The 22,058-nt window shown below is 49.4% G+C and overlaps 1 protein-coding gene across 3 annotated transcripts in view; it reads right to left on the reverse strand.

Annotated features, from left to right (window-relative positions):
* LOC119445387 (ubiquitin conjugation factor E4 B) overlaps nucleotides 1-22,058 on the reverse strand; it is a 441,801-nt gene that overhangs the window by 37,299 nt on the left and 382,444 nt on the right. For 2 of the 3 annotated variants that reach the window (XM_037709694.2, XM_049664499.1), the window contains exon 17: nucleotides 4,743-5,253. The exons of the other annotated variant lie outside the window; for it this stretch is intronic. In XM_037709694.2, coding sequence (XP_037565622.1) covers nucleotides 4,743-5,253 — 511 coding nt within the window. The remainder of the gene's footprint in view (nucleotides 1-4,742; nucleotides 5,254-22,058) is intronic. 3 annotated transcript variants of the gene reach the window in all.

The raw sequence follows: 22,058 nt of genomic DNA on the forward strand, positions 1-22,058 counted from the left end.
TATGTTGGTGCGGGCCTGGGATCAGGTCACGGCAACAACTGTTGCCAATTGCTTCCGCCACAGTGGCTTTTGTGTGAATGAGGGCACAGCTTGCGAGCCCGACGAGCGCGAGGCCGTGGTCATTCCTGCCGGATTGCGGGATGCGCTGGAGGACGTGACCTTCGACGACTACGTCGATGCAGATCGCTGTGCAGCGGTCTGCGGCACAATCACCAACGATGATATCATCGCGCAGGTGACTGGTGGAGAAGCGCCCGTCGTCGATGTAGGTGTGGATGACGAAGAGGATGAGGCACCCACGCGGCCCTCAGCTTTGGAGCTAATGGAGGCTATGCGTGTCGCGCGTCTATTCTTCAGCTTCGAGGAAGGCGAAGAGGATGCTTTCTGCCCATTCGTGCGTTGGAAAACAAGGCTATGGCGATCGCATTCAAAGAAGAGAAACAGACAGTGATCACAGATTATTTTCGCAAATAAATATTTTGAGTGCTTTTCCAACAACCCGGTCTCAATTCCTGCTGTTTTTTCAATGAATTTCATTAGTTCGAATTCGGTTTAATTCGAACTCATTGGGCGTCCCCGCAAAATTCGAATTAACGAGCTTTTACTGTATTGGGAATTGATTTCTTACGTGAGTGGGGGGCAACTTTGGATTGTGGCACTGGCGCGATTTCTCTTCGCCGCAACGCAATAACCCCCCATAACAGATAGCACCAGTGATGCCGCGGACGTCCTCTCTGTGTCGCAAGATGTGTGCTTGCCCCCTCAGACAGCCTTTGTGACACCTGATGTCCTCTTCGAGTTCAACGTTATGCCCTTTGGCTTATGCAACGCTCCAGCGACATTCGAGCGATTTATGGATACGGTGCTCCGTGGACTCAAATGGGAAATTTGCATGTGCTATTTAGATGACGTCATTATATACGGCAGGACATTTCACGAGCACAATCAGCGCCTGTCGGTTGTTCTTGACTGCATCCAGCAAGCGGGCCTATTTTAAACTCTAAAAAGTGTCATTTTAGTGAGCGTCAAGCGCTTGTACTAGGCTTTCTGGTCGACAAAGACGGCATACGACCAGACCCTGAAAAGATAGCAGCGGTTCATGACTTCCAACAGCCACAGACGGTGAAAGACCTGCGAAGTTTTTTGGGCCTTTGCTCATATTTTCGACGGTTTATCAAGAATTTTGCACAGCTTGCCTCTCCCCTCACGTCTCTCCTTCACAATGACACGCCCTACTTATGGACTGCTGATTGCGACTCTGCGTTTCGACAGCTGAAATTTTTGTTGACTTCTGGGCCTGTTCTACAGCATTTCCATCCGGAGGCTTCTACTGAGCTGCACACTGACGCCAGCGGTGTGGGTGTTGGCGCTGTGCTTGTTCAGAACTGCGGTGGTTGCCAGCATGTCATTGCTTATGCCAGTCGAACACTGACAAAAGCAGAGAGAAACTACACCGTCACTGAACTCGAGTGTCTAGCAGTCGTCTTCGTCATACAGAAGTTCCGTCCGTATTTGCACGGCCGCGCGTTCCCGATAGTGACCGACCATCATTCACTCTGCTGGCTCGTTGGGCTGCGCGACCCATCTGGTCGGTTGGCCCACTGGGCATTGTGCCTTCAACAGTACAGCTTTTCCGTACCTACAAGAGCGGATGATGTCACACGGATGCTGACTGCCTATCCCGTCTCCCTTCGCCGCACACTAAGGCTGACGATGATGACTTTGATGACTATCTCGTTTCCATCTCCTCCGAGTTCCGCGACCTCAGTACTTTTGAGAGCGAGCAACGTTCCGACCCTGCATTGCAATCTCTGCGGGCAGCTGCTCGTGAGTCTGCAGGAACACCGTTTATTTTTCGTAATGGTTTGCTATACAAAAAAAAATTACTCAGCTGATGGTCCTCCATTGCTTCTTCTGGTGCCCGAAAACCTACACCCTGCTGTCCTTCGTTCCATGCACGACGATATCACGTCCGGGCACCTTGGCTTTGCACGCACACTACATCGACTTCGCCAGAGATTTTTCTGGCCTAAACTCTGGAGAACAACGAAACAGTATGTTGCCAGCTGTACTGTTTGTCAGCGCCACAAGCAAACGATGACGGCCCCAGCAGGCTATTTGCAACCAGTTAAACCACCGACATTGCCCTTTGAAAAAGTCGGCATTGACTTGCTCGGCCCGCTTCCAAAGACGTCAGCTGGCTACCGCTGGATTATAGTATGACGTAATAGTTCAGCTGAAATCCGCTAGGTGGAGATAAGTAATTAAAGGAAAACTGAGACATCCACCCAAATGTAGCAATTTGCTACAATGGAAACCCAACCGGGTTCCTCGAAAGAAAGCCTCGCAGTTGAAGAAAAATTCGTCCTGGTCCGGGACTCGAACCCGGGACCACCGCCTTTCCGGGGCAGCCGCTCTACCATCTGAGCTAACCAGGCGGCTAGCAGATGGCAGGGCGAAGTCGAATTTGTCGACAACTTGAAGCAAAGGCAAGTTTTCCTTTAAATGGATTATAGTATGCGTCAATTATCTGACTCGTTACACGGATACGGCGGCACTGCAGCAGATGTCTCTTCCTTTTTGTTGCATCACGTCATACTGCGTCACGGTGCTCCACGGGTTGTCATCAGTGACCGTGGATGGCAATTCACCGCTGACGTCGTTGAAGAACTTTTACGGCTTTGTGGTTCTGCCTACCGTCATTCCAGTCCTTACCAGCCGCAGACCAATGGCCTCACGGAGCGGACGAATCGAACGCTTACCAACATGCTGTCAATGTATTTCACCGCTGACTACAAAAATTGTGACGCCGTCTTACTTTTTGTAATGTACACGTACAATACCGCCAAGCATGAAGTTACTGGGTATGCGCCGTTCTTTCTCCTGTACGCACGCACTCCCCAGAGCTTTCTGGACACTATTCTACCTTTATCGTGTCAAGAAGACTTCAATTGCCCAAACTCTGTGTCGTGCTGAAGATACTCGTCGACTGGCGCATCTCAGGACGTTGTCCTCCCAAGGCCACAGCAAGACTCGCTACGATGCCCGGCATATCCCTGTCAACTTTACCCCCGGGGGACTACGTCTGGTTGTGGACACCTGTTTGCAAAAAGGGATTGTACCGGAAGTTTCTTGCCAGTTACTCGGGACCATTCGTTATACTCACTCGCTTGAGTGATGTGAACTATGTTATTGCCAAAATGACGGCACGTAATCGGCGATCGCGCACGACGCAAGTTGTTCATGTGGCCAGACTTAAGCAGTGCCACAATAGGTCTCCGTAGCTCGCTCAGTGAGCTTCGTCTGCACCCCGGGGAAAATGTCGCAGCGCTGCGTGTATGAGCCCGAGAAAGAAGTAGTAGATTGGGGGCGCGTGAGCTCGGCTGCACGCCGGATCGGCTGGTGCTTCCCTGTGGCTTCCTCCCGTACCCCCGTTTCAATTTGTAAATAAATATCCTTCGTAACAATATCGTCATTAGAATTTTAAAATGGCCACTTGGGACAAGCTGAAAGCCTAGCCAGCGAGTCTGTTGAATCAGCATGGAAGTGCCGACTGCAAGGACACGCCAAGTTTGCTGGATTTAAAAGAAAAGTGTGCGGAGACAGAGAGAAACCGGGGCTGCATCACCTGCACTTCCTGAAACTTGCATGCTAGACTTGCGCTAACAGAAGGACAGAATTTTTGGTAGCAAGTTAATGCACTTGTGGACCAATGATGGGCTGATTCCCCAAAGTAGAAAGGCTGCTTACAGAAAACATGCAAGGGCAAGAGCGGCAACTACTCAAAATTCAGGCGATGCAGTTAGCAATACAAGAAGGGCTGACGTGAAAGGACTCAAAAGCCAGCAGGTGCTAAAAACAAATTAAAAAAAAAGGGAAAGGCTTTTCACTTTGAAGGCGCACGGGCATGTGCCTGTAGAATATGTGGAAAAGCTAAGGCAAATCAGAAATGCTGATCAGACGCCACTGTCCTCAGAATACCGGCCACCATAACTGTGGAAACAAAGGGGGCAAATCAAATGCGCGAGTTGTTTTCCGGCTATGAAGAGTCACCACAATGCTTTGCTCCACTGCTAATGGGCACAAACTGTCATCGTATCTTATGTTTAACTACAAGAAATCCAACTGATGAGCAATGTGCATGCCAATGAGAAGCGACTTGATTGCAGACTGGAACCTGTGGTGGAATAGGCAGCTCTGGCCTGCGTGCAATGCTTGACACATGTCAAGTGCCATCAAGGACAAGCTCGCTGCAGACCATGTTCGTGGTGCCCAGTGGCATGACATTGCAGTTGCTGGATGTGTCTCAACAAGCCAGGGAAAGACTGGATTCGGGCGCTCGACACCAAGTGGCTTGTTAATGGCTGCCACGAATTCCCGCCTAGCACTAGGATCAATGCAAGACTACGGCGGATGGCTGAAAGAAACATGGTGCACGATGCCATGGTCAGCAAGGCATCCAAGAAGTGTGGAATTTCCAATGACGTGGACCACTGAAAGCGATGAAAAGTCATCCGACCTCAATGACTTCAGTGACCATGTTGGTCGCCCCATATGTACCGGACCGCGGTGTGATGACGATCTTGCTGGCAAGACGCTGGTTAATTCATTGCAACATTATCCCATTGGGAATAAATCTTGGTTGTTTCAATGAGAAAAAGTTACACTTGTGTATCAAAGTCTGGTGCGCATTACAATCGAGTAAATATGGTACAGTCAGTTGTGCCATTTTGAGTGCTCACCCGGTCGTAGCATGTCCTCTGTGAGGGGCTGCCTGTTGAACGGGTCTGTGCTGGAGTTGAGTAGGTGGCGCACGATGGTGGCCTTGTCGACGACGTGGCCACTGGGCAGCACCACAGGCTCCTCCATGAGCGTGTCCATGAGCGGGTCGCGGAATTCATCGGGCGCGTCGGCATAGTCGGCCTGGCGCCGTGCCTGCTCGGCAGCGGCTGCAATGCGTGCCACCAGCTGCTCAAACTGCTCGAGCCGCGGCTGCGGCTTGACACAGGCTCGTCGCATCCGCGCTGCTGCATCTGCGAACAGCTGCGGTTGATATGAGCGCTCGTCGCGCGCTACAGCTGCCAGGAAGGGTGGGAAGTCCAAGTGCAGGTAAACGTCGGTCAACTGGTCCAGCAGCCGCCTGGGCTCCCAGCCGTACTTCTCAGGCTGCGCCACCTTGAGGTCCTTACAGCGTGGCCCACACAGTTGGCCAAGGTTTGAGTTGAGCATGGCTGCCAGCCGGTCTACCAGCTCCTGCAAAGGATCAGATGGGTCCTTGAAGGTGGCCATCAAGCATGCCTGAGCTGGCGACAGAATGTCTGTCGCCTCTGAAAAGCTGGCCTCTGGAAGTACACAGAGAGGTAAAAAACTGGCTGCATCAATGATACAAATGTTTGTCAAATTGACATCAAATACAAAGTTTATACAGATGTAATGCTAATGACAAAATGTAATGTCACGACTCATGTCTGATAAAGGTTTATTCCAATGCGAATTAAACTTGGCAGATGCAACACAAGTGCTATTTTGCCCTGCACCATCACTACCAGTTTCTTCACCTTACATAATGTCACAAATGTTTGTGATCATCAATGCAAGCTGAACCGTTTCATATGGTAGCACCATTTTACCACTAAGTGGTGTAATGGCTTGACGTGCGCCTCGTATGAAGGAGGCACTAGGTTGGAATCCTGGTGCTGCTCGAAACTCACCATTTTTTTTCTTTCTAATGCGTAAAGATGTACCATGACCTGGCGCTTATGTGGGTTCTCATTTGACAAGGTCTCTGGGCGCCCCTTGGCCCACCACAGCTTCGGCAAAATAGCCGAGCTGCTGCTGCTTTGGGAGGCAGACTAGCGCTACCGCCAAGTCATCATCATCAGCCTATTTTTATGTCCACTGCAGGACGATCTCTGATTACCCTATCTCCGATTCTTGAAGCATTTAGGTCCTCTGGGCTCACCCGGAAGCCGGATGAAGGACTTCAAAATCGACACCCCATTAGATGTCACGTCGAGCAAAAGTGCCTAATCAGTATTGTGAATTGCACTTGCGTCAAGTGCGAGAAATCCTTTCAATTTTACGAGACTGACCAGCAACTGCAAATGGCCAGCAAATTTGCAGGCCAGACAGCCATCTTTTTTTTTTAAAAATGAGGCCTAACTATTATTCTATGCTCGATTTTATGCAGGTGACTGGACACAGATACTAGGTGTGTTCTCGTCAAAAGGGAACATCAAAGCGGAAATGCTGGCAAAGGTTCCTCTAGAAGCTATCCTCTTGTCGGAACAAGCCGGACTGTCAATTCTGTATCCTGCGACGGAGCAACGTGGAATCGGAGCCTGTGGAGGTCATCTGAAATTGGCGGTATGAAGCTAAAAGTTTTGTTCTGTTGTGCCAGTTTCAAAATGCCTTCTACGGACATGGGAAACGCAAAACAATACGTATGCATAAGGCTCATTCTTGGTGAATAACTTCCTTTGGCCATGTTGTTTCTGTGCTTTTGCTCAATACCAGCAACAGCTTGCCAAAACAGTGCATCTTCGTTGTTTTGTTTCAAGCGCTTCTGTCACTTTTGGTACTGAGGGAATTTTAGGGCTCATAAAGCAGATATGCTGATTTGCTCTTTTCTTTTTCTTTATTTCAGCATCCTCAGGGAAGATCACTGCCAAGGTTACCCATCCTGCGGACCCATCCAGAAACCTTCACTTCTGCTCCAACTTCCCACATTTAGTCAAGTGTGTTCGCAACTCGTTTGTAAGCACCGGTTTCACCACTCCAGACAGTCGTGCGTGTGTTGAGCACATAGAGGGAGCATGGGACAAAGACAAAAGTTCTCTAAGCTTGAAGGCCATGCCGCATATTACAAGAGCACACATTCGGCCCAATTCATTTCAGAAATGAAAGTGAACTTGGCCTTCACACTGTTCAGTGACGAAGTTTTGAAAGGCATGTTTTTGTTGACAGCAGACAAGGAGCAGGCTTCTCGTTCAAAATTTACACCCACAGCAGAGTTCGTGAAGCGAATGAGTCGACTGATATCTGTAATGACGTCCAGGTGCCCGACGGGCTAAGACCATCATCAGAGAGAGTTGCTGAGCTCGAGGCGTTCCTTGTATTTCTACACTACTGGGAAGAAGCAGCAAAAGAAGCCGATGGCGGGTTTGTGAGTAAAAGCACTGCCGAAGGGCTACGTGTCACTATATGTAGCACGCTTCCACTTCTTAGCTACTTAACATCACTCGGCTTTAGGTACAAGTTAACATCCCAGCTTAGCCAGGACAAGTTGGAAAACGTTTTTGGGATAATTAGGCAATATTGCAGTACCAACGACCATCCAAATCCTGAAAAGTTTCTTGTCACTGTGAATTGCTTACCTTGCTAGACCACCGAAGAATAGAAACTCTCCAGCAAATCTTGTAAACGCTCTCCTTGATGCCTCTGCACCAGCCACTAGTGATGCCATTTTTGGCATTTGAGACATCATTGAAGATATGTTAGAAATTGGAGAACGACCATCCAAATCCTGGACAGTTTCTTGTCACTGTGAATTGCTTGGGTTTTTATAACCTCGCTAGACCACCGAAGAATGGAAACGCTTCAGGAAATCTTGTAAACGCTCTCCTTGATGCCTCTGCACCATCCACTAGTGATGCCATTTTTGGCATTCGAGACATCGTTGAAGATATGTTAGAAATTGGAGATCTTGATGGGGCTAGGTCTACACTGCAGTGTCTGAGCACTGATCACAGTAGCTACATAATTGAGAAAAGTGACATTGCTGGCTATGTTGCAAGAAAGTTCAACAAAAAAAGCTGCTGCAACGAGTGCATTTCTACCCTTGCCAGGAAGAAACCAGAAGCCGGAGTGAAACCAAACAGTGTCAGCCACTTTGACAAGGGAGGATTGTTGTATCCTTGTGACAATCTGGCCAAACTGGTAAAGACCCTAGAGGATGCGTTTACTTTCTTTTTTTTCTGCTGAAAAACTGCATTCCTTCAGCATCCATGATTTCATGCAGTTCTTAGCAGGCATCAAACTGAGTCGAGTTGGCTGTGATGTTCACAGGAAAGAACTCACTGCAAAAATAGTGCAGTTTTATATACTCACACGTATACACTTCTTGACAAAGGCTTTCAATAAAGAACGGACTGCCCAAAGAGAGCAACAGAAGCATTTGAAGTCGAGAGGTGCAGGTAATTTGACCTCCTCCGAATGTGATGAAAAAAACATGTCAAAAGAAATGTGTGATGAATAAACGTGTTTTTCAACTTCCCTCACGTGTATTTGGCGTCCATATTGTAACGACGTTGGATCGACGAGGACGCCGAGCAGCACCAACAAAAACACCTTATCAGTTGTCAACAAAAACCAACGTCTTCTTCGGCTCCACGCATAACCTAAAAACCCGCGCTACTTCAACCTCGTCCCCACTGGCAAATACCTGCGGCAATATAGTTGTACCATTGGCTCCCCCCGTAGAAAAAAAAATCATCGTCCCGATGACAGAGGCTTGGCAAACTGCGATAAAGAAAAAAACAATGCACAGTCTTGTCAGTATTCATAGTACGATTTCATACAAAGCACGTGAACGACCTCAGGTAAATGCCGTCGGCGTTTTGAACAGTGAGAGCTGTCCGGAACGACTTCGTAGGTGACGTCACTGATGCGGTGAAGAACTATGTAGGGCCCGAAGTACCTACGCAGGAGCTTTTCAGAGAGCCCACGCCGACAAATAGGTGTCCAGACCCACACTTTGTCGCCGATGTTGTATGTTATGGGTCTGTGCCGAAGATTGTAGCATCTGGCATCACAGTCCTGTTGTTCGAAGATTCGCCAACACACAAGCTGCCTAGCTGCTTCTGCTCGCTGCGTGATCTCTTCAGCACCCATCTCGTTGTCATCAAATTCATGAGGGAGCATTGCGTCTAATGTTGTCGTAACCTCACGGCCGTACACGAGGCTGAAGAGTGTCTTGCGAGTGGTCTCTTGACGAGCCGTATTGTACGCGAAGGTGACATTGAGTAAAACCTCGTCCCAGTTCTTGTGCTCTACATCGATGTACATGCTTATCATGTCAGCCAGTGTCCTGTTGAGTCGTTCCGTCAGCTCGTTTGTTTGAAGGTGATAGGCCGTGGTCTTCTGGTAGGTGGTATCACTTAAACATAGAAGAATGTCCAAAAACTTGGCCATGAATGCAGTACCCCTGTCAGTGATGACTATGTGGGAGCGCCATGTCTTAAAACGATGGATTCACGAAAAAATTGCGCCGCTTCATCTGCTGTTCCCCGTCGTAGAGCACCTGTCTCGGCATATCTATAGTCGGGTACAACTTTAGAAGACAGGAGGAGGCCCCGCCCAGTTGACCGAAGCGCAGCAGCCAATTCCTCCGCGACTAAAGAAATAGTCCCACTCAAAAAATTGTGACTGTTTCTAAAACACGTATTTGTCGGTATAAATGAGATTTGTGTATCTTGACGAGTGGTTTGGTAAAACTATCATGATGGAAATGCTACCGCACATGCCGGATCGCGAGAGAAAAATAACTCCGTGCCTTCTACAACGCTGTGCGTCGTCTGCTACAGAGCAAGATCGACGGCATCGGGCGTAGCAGTCGCTGGCCTAATAGCATAAGATTCATATATACTTTTGTGTGTTTGCACAACCTTATTTTTTTAATGTGTTGGGCTTATTTTTAATTAATATGTTTTTTTTTTCTTTTTTCGCAGTTGCGAACCTGCGATCTCACGAGTTCGCGAACGATCGCGCGCGGCATTCTGTGCCAGTTTTCCACCATGGAGCTCAGCGAGGTGACATCAGAACGCGATTCTTTGTTGCCGAACGAGCCTTGTGTCACCTCGATGACCACAGCACCAAGGAGCCTCGGCAAGAACAAGAGCGGCCACATCCTGAACAGCGATTCACGCAACATGATCTTCCACTGCTACACGTTTTGGCGTAACAGGCAGCCTGAACGCAGCGTGGAGGACACGAGCAAGTTTGTCGCCGACATGCTTGGTGTAAGCGAAAGGACTGTGTTCAGGGTGAGGCCGGAAGTTAAAGCTTCGAATTTTTCGGGTAGCAAACTGACGACGCCCTCGCGAAAGCGCCCACGCAATGCGGAGAAGAGGAGATGCAGTGCGAAGTTTGACAGCTTCACGTTGTGCGCGCTGAGATCATGTGTGCACAATTTCTTTCGCCGCAATGAGATACTGACGGTCGAGAAGGTAACTGCCGAGTTCTCGGAGCGTATGAAACTACCATCACTAAGGCGGTGTACTGTGCGTCGCCTGCTTGCCGAGATCGGCTTCAAGCTCGAAAAGAGAAGCCGCAACTCGCTGCTTATCGACCGGGATGACATCACCGATTGGCGGAATCGCTACCTCCGTGACGTGGAGCGCTACCGGGCGGAAGGCCGAAAGATCTTCTACCTGGACGAGACATGGGTGACGGCGGGACACACTCGGTGAATCGTGTGGACAGACACCGTGGTGCAGAAGCGCGGACGCCTCTTCGCTCGAGCAAATGGCCTGACGACGGGTCTAAAACAACCTTCTGGGAAAGGTCAGCGCCTGATAGTGACGCACATCGGCAGCGAGGATGGTTTCGTCGACGGCTGCTTGGATATATTCCCAGGCCAAAAGACAGGCGACTACCACGAGGAAATGGATGGCAATCGCTTTGAGGGGTGGTTCAATGACGTTCTGCAGAAGTTGCCAGCTGGTAGCGTCATTGTTTTAGACAATGCACCTTACCATAGCCGGCGCGAAGAGAAATTGCCGACGACAGCTTGGAAGAAGGAAAAGATACAGGAGTGGCTCACAAGCAAGAACATCACCTACGGTGAAAGGATGATAAAGACGCAGCTGCTTGAGCTGGTGACATCTGTAAAGTCATGCTTTCTGAGCTACATCGTAGACAACACAGCTGTAAGGACCGGTTGCATTGTACTCAGGCTCCCGCCGTACCACTGCGAATTTAATCCCATTTAGCTTGTGGGGGCCAAGGTCAAAAATGGCATCGCTGCGGACAACAGAGACTTCAAGCTGTCCACGGTCGACGTCATCTTGAGGGAGAAAATCAAGCAGGTAACGGCGGAGGACTGGAGGAAGAGCATTCAGCATGTGATGGACTTGGAGGCAAAGTTCAGACTTGACACGTCTGGGGGTGAGCACATTCAACCCATCAACATCCAGCTGGGTGAAGATGACACTGAAGAAAGCGACTCCGACTACGAGCTGTCTGGCATTGAGCCACTCGACGAAGCATAAACGCTTCTTATTAACAAAAGAACAGCCCTTATTAGGGCTACCAAAATTTTGCCGGTGGGTTCGCAACAGCCAACCATCCATTCCGTGACCTCTCAAATAAATAAGCAGTTCCATTTATGGCATATTCCTTATAATAGAAGCTCAATTCTGATAAGCAACGTCCTGCACACATTGTGCTCGATTTAAGAAGTGGCATAGAAACATATTTAAATGCTGGCATATCTGAATTTAAACACTATTGTTAACCCTGATTATCGCTGGCGGGCTCAAAATGCTCATTCGGGCAGCCATTCATGTGGTTGCATTCATGCAGTCATGCGAGTGGTGGTGAAATAGCAGCAGACAACACCAAACTGACAGCCACTGTCGGCAGCTTGAATGCCAAAGCACATTCATGTGGTTGCATTCTTTATTTTGTTATCTGGCTCACACAAGTAATGCGATTAAGAGAACAAATATAAAACATCATTAGCTTAGAGAGGCCCAAAATGCTCACTCAGGCAGCCACCATCGAGTTTGACGTGCCCCATAGTGAAATAGCAGTAGTCAGAGCACGCTTGATGGTTCTGTTAGCAGTCTGCACTGTAAATCACAGTCATGTCATAGCGAGTGGTGGTGAAATAGCAGCAGACAACACCAAACTGACAGCCACTGTCAGCAGCTTGAATGCCAAAGCACATTCATGTGGTTGCATTGTTTATTTTGTTATCTGGCTCACACAAGTAACGCGATTAAGAGAACAAATATAAAACATCATTAGCTTAGTGAGGCCCAAACTGCTCATTCAGGCAGCCACCGTCGAGTTTGACGCGCCCCATAGTGAAATTAGTCGGAGCACGCTGTATGGCTCCGTTAGCAGTCTGCACTGAAAATTGAAGTGTTGTCATAGCCAATTTTCAATTTATTAATCTGACTCGAGCAAGTAATGCGATGACGTCACCTGAAGTGCGCGCCTATTGGTGCCGGCTCGTGTCCATCCGCCTTTGAGGGGCAAATGCCGCTGTCTTCTAAAGTTGTATCCGACTATAGTGAGATAATACGTGGCGACGATTATCCACGTATTGCCGGTAGAAGACGTTGGGAAGGGGCCCAGAAAATCCATGCCTACTTGTGCAAATGGTGTGGCAGGTACTTGAACAGGGTGCTGAAGGCCGGCTGGCTTGACAGAAGGCGGTTTGCGACGCTGGCAATCCAGACATGTTTGAACATAATGTTTAACGACCGCAGCAAGTCTCGGCCAGTAGTAATTCTGCCGAATCCGTGCCAATGTGCGAGTGTAGCCCAAGTGCCCAGCGGTCGGCTCGTTGTGGCAGGCGTGTAAGATTTCACGTCGAAGTGGCGAGGGAACAACGAGTAAGTAGTTGCTGCCGCTAGGGGAGAAGTTCTTTTTGTAAAGTACATTGCGACGCAAGCAGTATGACACCAGCCCTCTTGCAAATAGCCTCAGCACGCTGTTGGCTTCACTAGGTGATAGGCTGTGGTCTTCTGGTGGGCAGTTCCAAAAACTTGGCCATGAATGCAGTACCCCTGTCAGTGATGACTAATGCGGGAGCACCATGTCTTAAAACGATGGATTCAAGAAAAAATTGCGCCGCTTCATCCGCTGTTCCCTGTCGCAGAGCACCTGTCTCTGCATACCTAGTGAGATAATCCGTGGTGACGATTATCCACGTATTGCCGGTAGAAGACGTTGGGAAGGGGCCAAGAAAATCCATGCCTACTTGTGCAAATGGTGTGGCAGGTACTTGAACAGGGTGCAGAAGGCCGGCTGGCTTGACAGAAGGCGGTTCGCAACGCTGGCAATCCAGACATGTCTGAACATAATGTTTAACGACCGCAGCAAGTCTCGGCCAGCAGTAATTCTGCGAATCCGTGCCAATGTGCGAGTGTAGCCCAAGTGCCCAGCGGTCGGCTCGTTGTGGCAGGCGTGTAAGATTTCACGTCGAAGTGACGAGTGAACAACGAGGAAGTAGTTGCTGCCGCTAGGGGAGAAGTTCTTTTTGTAAAGTAGATTGCGGCGCAAGCAGTATGACACCAGCCCTCTCGCAAATAGCCTCGGCACGCTGTTGGTTCGTCCTTCCAGGTAATCAATCAGCGGCAGCAATTCAATGTCATCCCGTTGCTGGCGTGAAAGATCAGCAGTGTCCACGAGTCCCAGAAAGACCGTGTCGTCATCGTCTTGTGCTGCCGTCTCAACAGGAGACCGAGAAAGGCAGTCGGTGTCTGCATGCCGTTTTCCTGACTTGTATTCGACAGTAAAGTCAAACTCTTAGAGTCGAAGACTTCAATGTGTGAGACGGCCGGAAGGATATTTCAAATTAATGATCCAGCAGAGTGAGATTGTACCAATATAAAGTGAAGGATAAACGAGAGAAACAGTTAAAAATAATAATAAATGAACATGTTCGGTGCAACAGAGCCCTGAGCATTGCCACTTCTACTCTAAAATATAAGCTCTCCAAGGAAAAGAGAAAATTAAATCTAAAAGATTTCAACACTGAGCAAGACCTTTGAGAGCGAAAAGTAAACACGCTACACTCGAACCATTGCTTCTTGCATGAGAAAACATTAAGCAGTTTACAATCCAAACAAAACCCACAGAGAAAAACAATTTGACTATGCGCTTACGTAAATGGATTAATTCAGATGAAGTTGGTGAAACATGTCAAAACTGGTCAATGCTGAGAAACATTTAATTATAAACTAAACGCCGCTTGCCAGTTGCGTCTATCAGAAACATTGTGGTTTTTGTTTATGTTAAGTAACACCATTTAAAATTTCAAATGCCTGCTTTTCAACGCAATAACACAATGACTAGTTCATGTCCTGTTAACACGGATGCGGCGTGTTGGAAACAAGGTAAAGTAAACACATGCGGCCCTACGCCAAACTGGCCAGCGCCGCTGGTACTTGTCACGCAGCCACCACCATCCCCCTACTGGGGCCGTCATCTTTTCTCACAAATTTGTGAACCCTCCGCTCTCGCCCATCACACTATCTCTCTCTAGCCACCTACTATATACTTACATAGTAGGCCCTTCAATGTTGTGAGCGACCATCATGCATTGTGTTGGCTGGCAAATTTAAACAACCTTTTGGGGGTAGTACCACGGTGGAGCAAAAATTTCATGTCACTGTGGTCCACAAGCCCGGACGGAAACACTCTGATGCTGATTGCCAGTCTTGCGCCCCAATCGACGCGTCGCTGCAAGCCCGTGACGAGAACACCTTTCTTGGAACAATAAGGGACAACATTTGCGCTAAACTGCAGCGAGCATACTGGAGCTAAAAAGCCTTGCTGACCACTTGAAAGGCGAGACGACTTTGTCCCAAGAGTACTTAGGTGGGGATGTTCATTGTTTTCGATGCGAAATGACGTCTTTGTGAAGACGAACTTCTAGCTGTGCCATCAGCATTACGGCCAGAAGTTCTGCACGCCCTACATGACGACCCAACCACTGAGCACCTCGGCTTCTCCCGCACGCTCTCAGGAGTACAGGAGAAGTATTACTGGCTGCACCTCGCCGCTGACGTCGCTCAATACATCGACCTGGTGAGACCAACAAGGCCAGCAGGATTACTCCAACTTGTCAAACCTCCTCACCAACTGTTCCAGCAGATCGGGATGGGCTTATTGCAGCCATTTCTGACATTAACATCCAGGAATAAGTAGATCGTCATGGCAATCGACTACCTTACCTGCTACTCCAAAACGAAAGCCCTGCCCAAAGGTAGTGTGGCCTGAGTGGCAAAATTCTTCGTCGAGAACATTATGCTACGACGTGGTGCTCCAGAAGTCTTGATCATGGATGGAGGAACGAATTTTACAGCTGACCTGACTCAAGCCATTGTGGAATACAGCCAGACAAGTCAGTCACCAGACGATCACCAGACGATGTTGGCAATGTAATGTCGACGTCAAACACAAGACATGGGATGCCATCCTTCTGTATGCATTTACTTATAACACAGCAGTGCGAGAAACAACGCAGATCATGCCAACAACGCAGTAAACGAGCTTGAAAGCTGGTTTACGGAAAGATCCCGACGACGACTCTCACCTCTATGCTGCCGCACATCACTGTTAAAGAATTTCAACTGGGGCTGCGGCCAAGTCAAGCTGTTTAGGACAGCTCTTTCTGCAGCTCCTCTGTATTTCTTGAGGCAGAAATAAATTATTATATTATATTAACGTCGCTGTCCACCATCAGTGTGCTGAAGAAGCCAGACAACTCTCCCACCAGCTCATCGATTGCTCGTTGATTGATTGCACCAGCTCGTTGATTGATTGCACCAGCTCGTTGATTCCAATGATTCAACGATAGCTCGAGTGATAGCTCTTTATAAAGTACAGTAGACTGCCTTAAGAGGAACTTGAAGAGACCATGAAAATTTGTTTGTCGCATCGGAAGTTTGTCTTAACAGAAGTGCACTCCAAAAAATAATTAGCAACATGACCAGGTGCATCCAAATATCTTTCTTAAAAACGGTTAATGAAGTAGACTTACAACGGGTGAAAAATAACAAAAAACATTTATTTAGCTGAAAACTGTTTTCAAGTGGTACTCTTGCTTGGTTTTATTGAGTCCTTGATGGATGTCTGTTGCTTCTGTGCAAATCGGCGAGCAGCCACAAATGAAGTCATCTCACCTAATGAATTTAAATATCCTTCTGTGCTTTCGTGCTGCTGGAAGAAGTTCACTAGGAAGTTCAAGCAGGCGTCTGCCGCCTCACAGGTCATAGCCTCTAGGACCCGTATGATGAGGCGAGGTCACACGCTCCCACTGAGAAACGGCACTGGCCAGGAGAGTATCTCCGCTTTTTTTCTTTTTACTTTTTTTTTTATTCCTCCTCTTGGTTCGCCTCTGTCCACCGACAATACGCGCCGCAGGCCTCCAGTAGGGTGCCTCCAGGATCGGTAGCGGTGGTCGTCACTCCGAATGTTGGTCTTAACCGAAGTGTACGTCTGAGGTGGCTCGTTTTAAGCGGACTTTTTATTTTTGCATTGAGTCTATGGAAAACCAAACAAATGTTGACATGTTGTTCCCGAGTCTTAGACTCAGGAACATGAACCAACTAGACTTAGAGACTTAGATAAATTATCGGGTACAACCGCCAAGCACATGGCTGTGTAAGGCCTATAAGTTCGGAGAAACGGATACCTGGCTTTCCTACAGGTGGTGCACTAGCCGTATAAGAGGCAGGTTTATCGTGAGCAGAAATGGTGAATTTTGGTAAATAAGAAATACTACTGTCATCATAATCCTCATTGATAGAACGCCCCTCCATCCGCTGTCATCTATAAATGCAGCGCAACGGCACGGCACAACAAAAAGGAAGACGAACACAGGCGCTAACTAACAACTGATTTATTGAAGCCAGACCCACTAGCTGCACAGGCGCATCGTTACAACGTATATGGTGTGGGGTCTCACATGTGCTCTTGGGACAAAGGAACGACACATAGTAGTGCAAACAATCAAAAGGGCATTTATTGCACCTTTCATACACTAATACATACTAGCCGAATTACAACCAATTGAACATTCACACGGGCGCGCGACAAATCAAGGAAGTCCGACTCACCGCGACTCGATAGCGAGCGAATATGTTCGCCCCATGCTATGACACCATCGCCTAGTCGTTCACGTGTACAGTCACGCGAACGGTGGCGTGCTCGAACGATCCGTGTTCGTCCATACCGGTGTCCCGCTCTAAGCCTCGCGCGACGGTCGCGCGAAGCAGGCCGGCGCACGCGCGAAGCGTTCGTGCGTGTTGGTCGCCGATCCCCAGCCAAAGAGAGAGCGTCTCCGACCTTTTTCCCCCAAGTGACCCCGCCGTTCGGTGGCGCCAGCATCGCGACACTAGCGCCATCTCTCGCAACGCGCCGCAACCACCGCCGGGCTTAGCCACGCAGAGAAGCCGGACTACAGGAGACATGCGGGGAAAACAACATCATGGGACGCGTGAGAATCGCGCATCCCCACATCCCCCCAACCTTAAATCACTACACATACTCCGGCGAAACATGTCACATGGTCTATCAACGCGCGCGTCGAGAACAAAAGTTAGTACATGCGACAGTGGCGCCGCCGAGTAAATGTCCACGTGTTATCCGCAACGTGCGAGCCGATATTGACTCTGGGGGTTCACCGCTGGCGTCCGTTGGTCACAGCACCACGTCTGCAGATTCGATGGCACGACTCCAGCCCAGGACTCCGGAAACGGCGACGCAGAAGTCGGCACGAGCAAGCGTCGCTCGCGCCCTGCTGACGAGAGCCGCAGTAGCCGTTGGTGACTGCCGGCTCTTTTCCCAGCCGCCGAGGGTTGCGAGCCGGACATTGGCGGCCGCCGAAGTCGCTGCGCCGAATTGACCACAGGCATCTCCAAAGCCAGGGGTGGCTCGTTCATAGGCCGGGGCAGCGGCGCAGACGATGTGCAGGTGATAGCAAACCAGGGGAGACTCCGTTCACGCTGCGTACACTCAACGCACTCGACAAACACTAAAGTAGTGCAAGGGAGAGGAATTCGGCATACGCATCGCCCACGTGGTACGATGTTCAATTCGGCTAGCAAAAATTTCGGGTGGCATTTCAGATGCTAAGTTCACGTGAACAAAGCTTGTTTTTTTGAGTCGAACGAGTAATTTCAATTCGTGCGAGGCGAACTAATGAGGGAAGAAAGGTGCGACATCTCAACACCACGGTCCACCAGGTTGTGTCCCTCAACGTGCGACAGGCGGCTTTGTTAAGCCTTAGGCCTAATGCGTCGCTACTTTTGACAACAACCGGCATCCAAAAAAAAAAAAAGACACCCAAAATGGGCACAAGAACAGGCAGCCGCGAGGAGACGTTAGCTCTGTGAGGTGGTCCTACTCCGCTCGGTGCACACAGCATCCGAGTTGACGGTGTCAGAGCGCCCGGTGCCAGGTCGCAATACCAGTCAGCCCGTAGCGGCACCCGTGGCCCGCGGCCACCCGGCTCCCTGAGCCTCGACTTCCTAAGTCAAAGATATAGAAGAAGCTATGTACATAAGAAATTCGGACCACCCACGAGGCTTCCGTACTCACTCGCTTCAGGCTTGCCAATGCTCCGCGGGCGCTAGGCCTCGCTCTCCCAGGATGCAGACCACGTGGCTCTCGTACCGACGAGTGTACTTCAAAACACTCGCGAAAAGGCTTAGCATGTCGAAAAGTTCAAACACGCTACAGCAACCGTCGCCTCGCTCAAGAAAGCACACCGCCGACACTAGCGATCAAAATCCACGCTAGGACTACGCTTCGGTTGAAACATCTCGAACCGAGCAAAGCTGTTAAAATTATTGTCCGATGCCCCAAGAGATCCACGTTGGGCAGCCAGATGTGGTGTCTCACATGTGCTCTTGGGACAAAGGAACGACACATAGTAGTGCAAACAATCAAAAGGGCATTTATTGCACCTTTCATACACTAATACATACTAGCCGAATTACAACCAATTGAACATTCACACGGGCGCGCAACAAATCAAGGAAGTCCGACTCACCGCGACCCGATAGCGAGCGAATATGTTCGCCCCATGCTATGACACCATCGCCTAGTCATTCACGTGTACAGTCACGCGAACGGTGGCGCGCTCGAACGATCCGTGTTCGTCCATACCGGTGTCCCGCTCTAAGCCTCGCGCGACGGTCGCGCGAAGCGGGCCGGCGCACGCGCGAAGCGTTCGTGCGTGTTGGTCGCCGATCCCCAGCCAAAGAGAGAGCACCTCCGACCTTTTTCCCCCAAGTGACCCCGCCGTTCAGTGGCGCCAGCATCGCGACACTAGCGCCATCTCTCGCAACGCACCGCAACCACCGCCGGGCTTAGCCACGCAGAGAAGCCGGACTACAGGAGACATGCGGGGAAAACAACATCATGGGACGCGTGAGAATCGCGCATCCCCACAATGGAAACCATCAAAAAAGAGGAAGTGATTACACCAGGCGTAAAAGGAATTTCATTTCTGCATTGTATAGTGTAAGCAATGTATCGCTTACACACTCTTGACCTGCTTTCCTGATAAAGAAAGCCTCTAATGTTTCACGAGCGGTTTTCTGCTTGCTTTTACCTAGGATTTTTACGCCATGGAAAAGTGGTTCACAAGTGGGACAGCTACTACAATGGTCAGCAAGATGCGTTTTCTCCTTATTAGCTAGATTTCTTGCATGCTCCCTGAGTCGGTCATTGATGCATCGCCCCGTCTGGTCGATGTATACTTTACCGCAGGATAGGGGGATCTCGTACACGACATTGTTGGCACACTTAACAGGACGTTTTTCATGGTTCTTTTTGCAGCCCACATTTTTGTCTGCACAAGTGGTGCGACGGCTTAGCTGAGCAAGCTTCTTGGGGGCTGAAAAAACCAACGGCACGTTAAACCGAGTAGCCACTTTTTTCATGTGTGACCTTGTGCATGTACGGAACAACTTCTGGCTTCTGGGAGCCCAGCACAGTTTCCGCGGCATTCTTGCAAGAACGGCGCTTCATTTTTTTGAGGAGCGTTTCAGCAACTGACACGACGACCAACTCAGGGAAGCCGGCTGAAAAAAGCCTTCCCAATTGGAAGTTAAAACTAGCTTGCACATTGTGAACACACGACTTCCGAAGCGTGGATTCCAAACACAGTGCTGCAATGCCTCTTTTAATTATCTTAGAGTGAGCTGATTTGTATGGGAGGAGCTCTTTTTGGGCCCGCAGGGAATATGCCCAGCACACGTGGCTTTCGCTGAAATTCAGGCGTAAATCTAAAAACTGCAGCTTTCCTTCTTCTGGAAGCTCATATGTGAAAGTCAGCCCTTTGCCATGATTATTGAAATCATCGAGAACACACTTTTGCGCATGCGGATACGAGATGAAGCATTTCTTGTTAAAAAGTATTAAGAAGTCGTCCATATAACGAAAATCTTTAAGGACAGCGTCATTGCTAGCATGAATAAAACGATCGTGTAAAGAGCGATCAATGGAAGATAAAAAGATGTCGCACAACACAGGCGCAATGCAGGAACCAATACAAATGCCTCTTTTTTTGCAGATTAGGGTTACAGAATGGATACCAAGAGAAGGGAAGTGCAGTCGAGGACGGCAGAAAGTCAGGTGGGATGATGAGGTTAGGAGATTCGCAGGCGCTAGTTGGAATATGCTAGCGCAAGACAGGGGTAATTGGAGATCGCAGGGAGAGGCCTTCGTCCTGCAGTGGACATAAATATAGGCTGATGATGATATACGTTGTAACGATGCGCCTGCGCAGCTAGTGGGTCTGGCTTCAATAAATCAGTTGTTAGTTAGCGCCTGTGTTCGTCTTCCTTTCTGTTGTGCCGTCCCGTTGCGCTGCATTTCAAGATGGTTCTTATGCTGTCATCTATATTTTCAAGTACTGACAGGAGAACTTCATTACAATTTTATTTACAGATATCCAAATGACCATATGAACATCAAGGTCTCACTTTTGTAAGCATTTCGTTGTTGCTAATTTAGCCTTCAACCATTCTTTAAAATTTAATTAAGCTCTCGGGTCTCATCTCCCACCAGGCACGCTGTAGTGGGGAACTCAGGATTAATTTAGACCACCTGGGGTTCTTAAATGTGCACCCTATGGACGGCACACGGTCGTTTTTGCATTTCGCCGCCAACCAAATGCAGCCGCCACGGCCGAGGTTTGATTCCACGAACTCGTGCTTAGCAGCGCAATGCCAAAGCCACTAAGCAACCATGGTGGGTGTTCCAAAATTCTTCAGATAATGTTTTATTGTAATACATTCCATTTCTTTCACATATTGCGAGGATATCGTTTCCCAGCGTCTTAGACGAGCAACACATGGATGAGCAGCACTGCGTCTTTTTGCGCTAGTGCTCCTTGATTTTAAAGCCATGACTGACCGTAGGCCTACGCAATACCAGAGTGGCTGACGCCGAGGAGAATGATGGAGAGTCGAGTGTTGCTAGTTGTGGAACGCAGCATTCGCTCGCTATCTTAATGAGACTAGGACCACTAGGGCACCCAACAACCCGATCAGCGGCTTCGAGGTTAACAAAATAGCGCGTGTACAGTATAGACCACTTATAACGTAACCGCTTATAGTGCAGGACCGGATATAGTGCGGTCTTTTCAGACTCCCGTTAATTTTCCCATAGCACTCCATGTATAGACGCATCGCTTATAGTGGAGTTGCAGTAAATGAAATACCGGTTACAGTGCGGCTGCCTGGGAGTACGGAACTCAGCAGAGACGGCGAATGCTCCCCTCAAACGGGCACCCCAAGGAGTGCTCGAGGAAGAAAGAGACGAAGTGGAGGAGAAGGGCATGTGGTGCTAACGAACAGCCAGTGAGGCTGAAACCAGAATCTTGAGTGCGAGTCGTGAAATATCACGGCGTGCATAGCGAGCGAGGGCCATGAAACTGCCAACGCCGGCCAACGTTCGCTTCACGATAACGGCAGTAAACGAAACTTCAGGGAGCGGGCAGCACCGGCACGGCACGGCGAAGGACGCACGCGGAGACCGTGGAATGTGAGGGAGGAGGGCGGCTGGGAAGCGGATTTCGCCTCGGCAACTCCGCTGCTTCGGTGGCTCCCCTCGCCCTCCCTCGTAGCTTCCTCACTTTCGACTGTCACCGTGCGCGTTCGCCGCCGCTCCAGCCAGCCCGGCGCCAGCTCCCCAAAGTTTCGTTTTCTGCAGTTATTGGGAAGCGGGCATTTGCCGGCGTGGGCAGTTTCGTTGGCAGGCCTGGGACAGCGCTGCTGCTTCCCTCTGCGCCGTAGCCGCAGTGTGCA

Source organism: Dermacentor silvarum, chromosome 3 (genome assembly GCF_013339745.2).
Source record: "Dermacentor silvarum isolate Dsil-2018 chromosome 3, BIME_Dsil_1.4, whole genome shotgun sequence".
Classification (NCBI taxonomy): Eukaryota; Metazoa; Arthropoda; class Arachnida; order Ixodida; family Ixodidae; genus Dermacentor; species Dermacentor silvarum.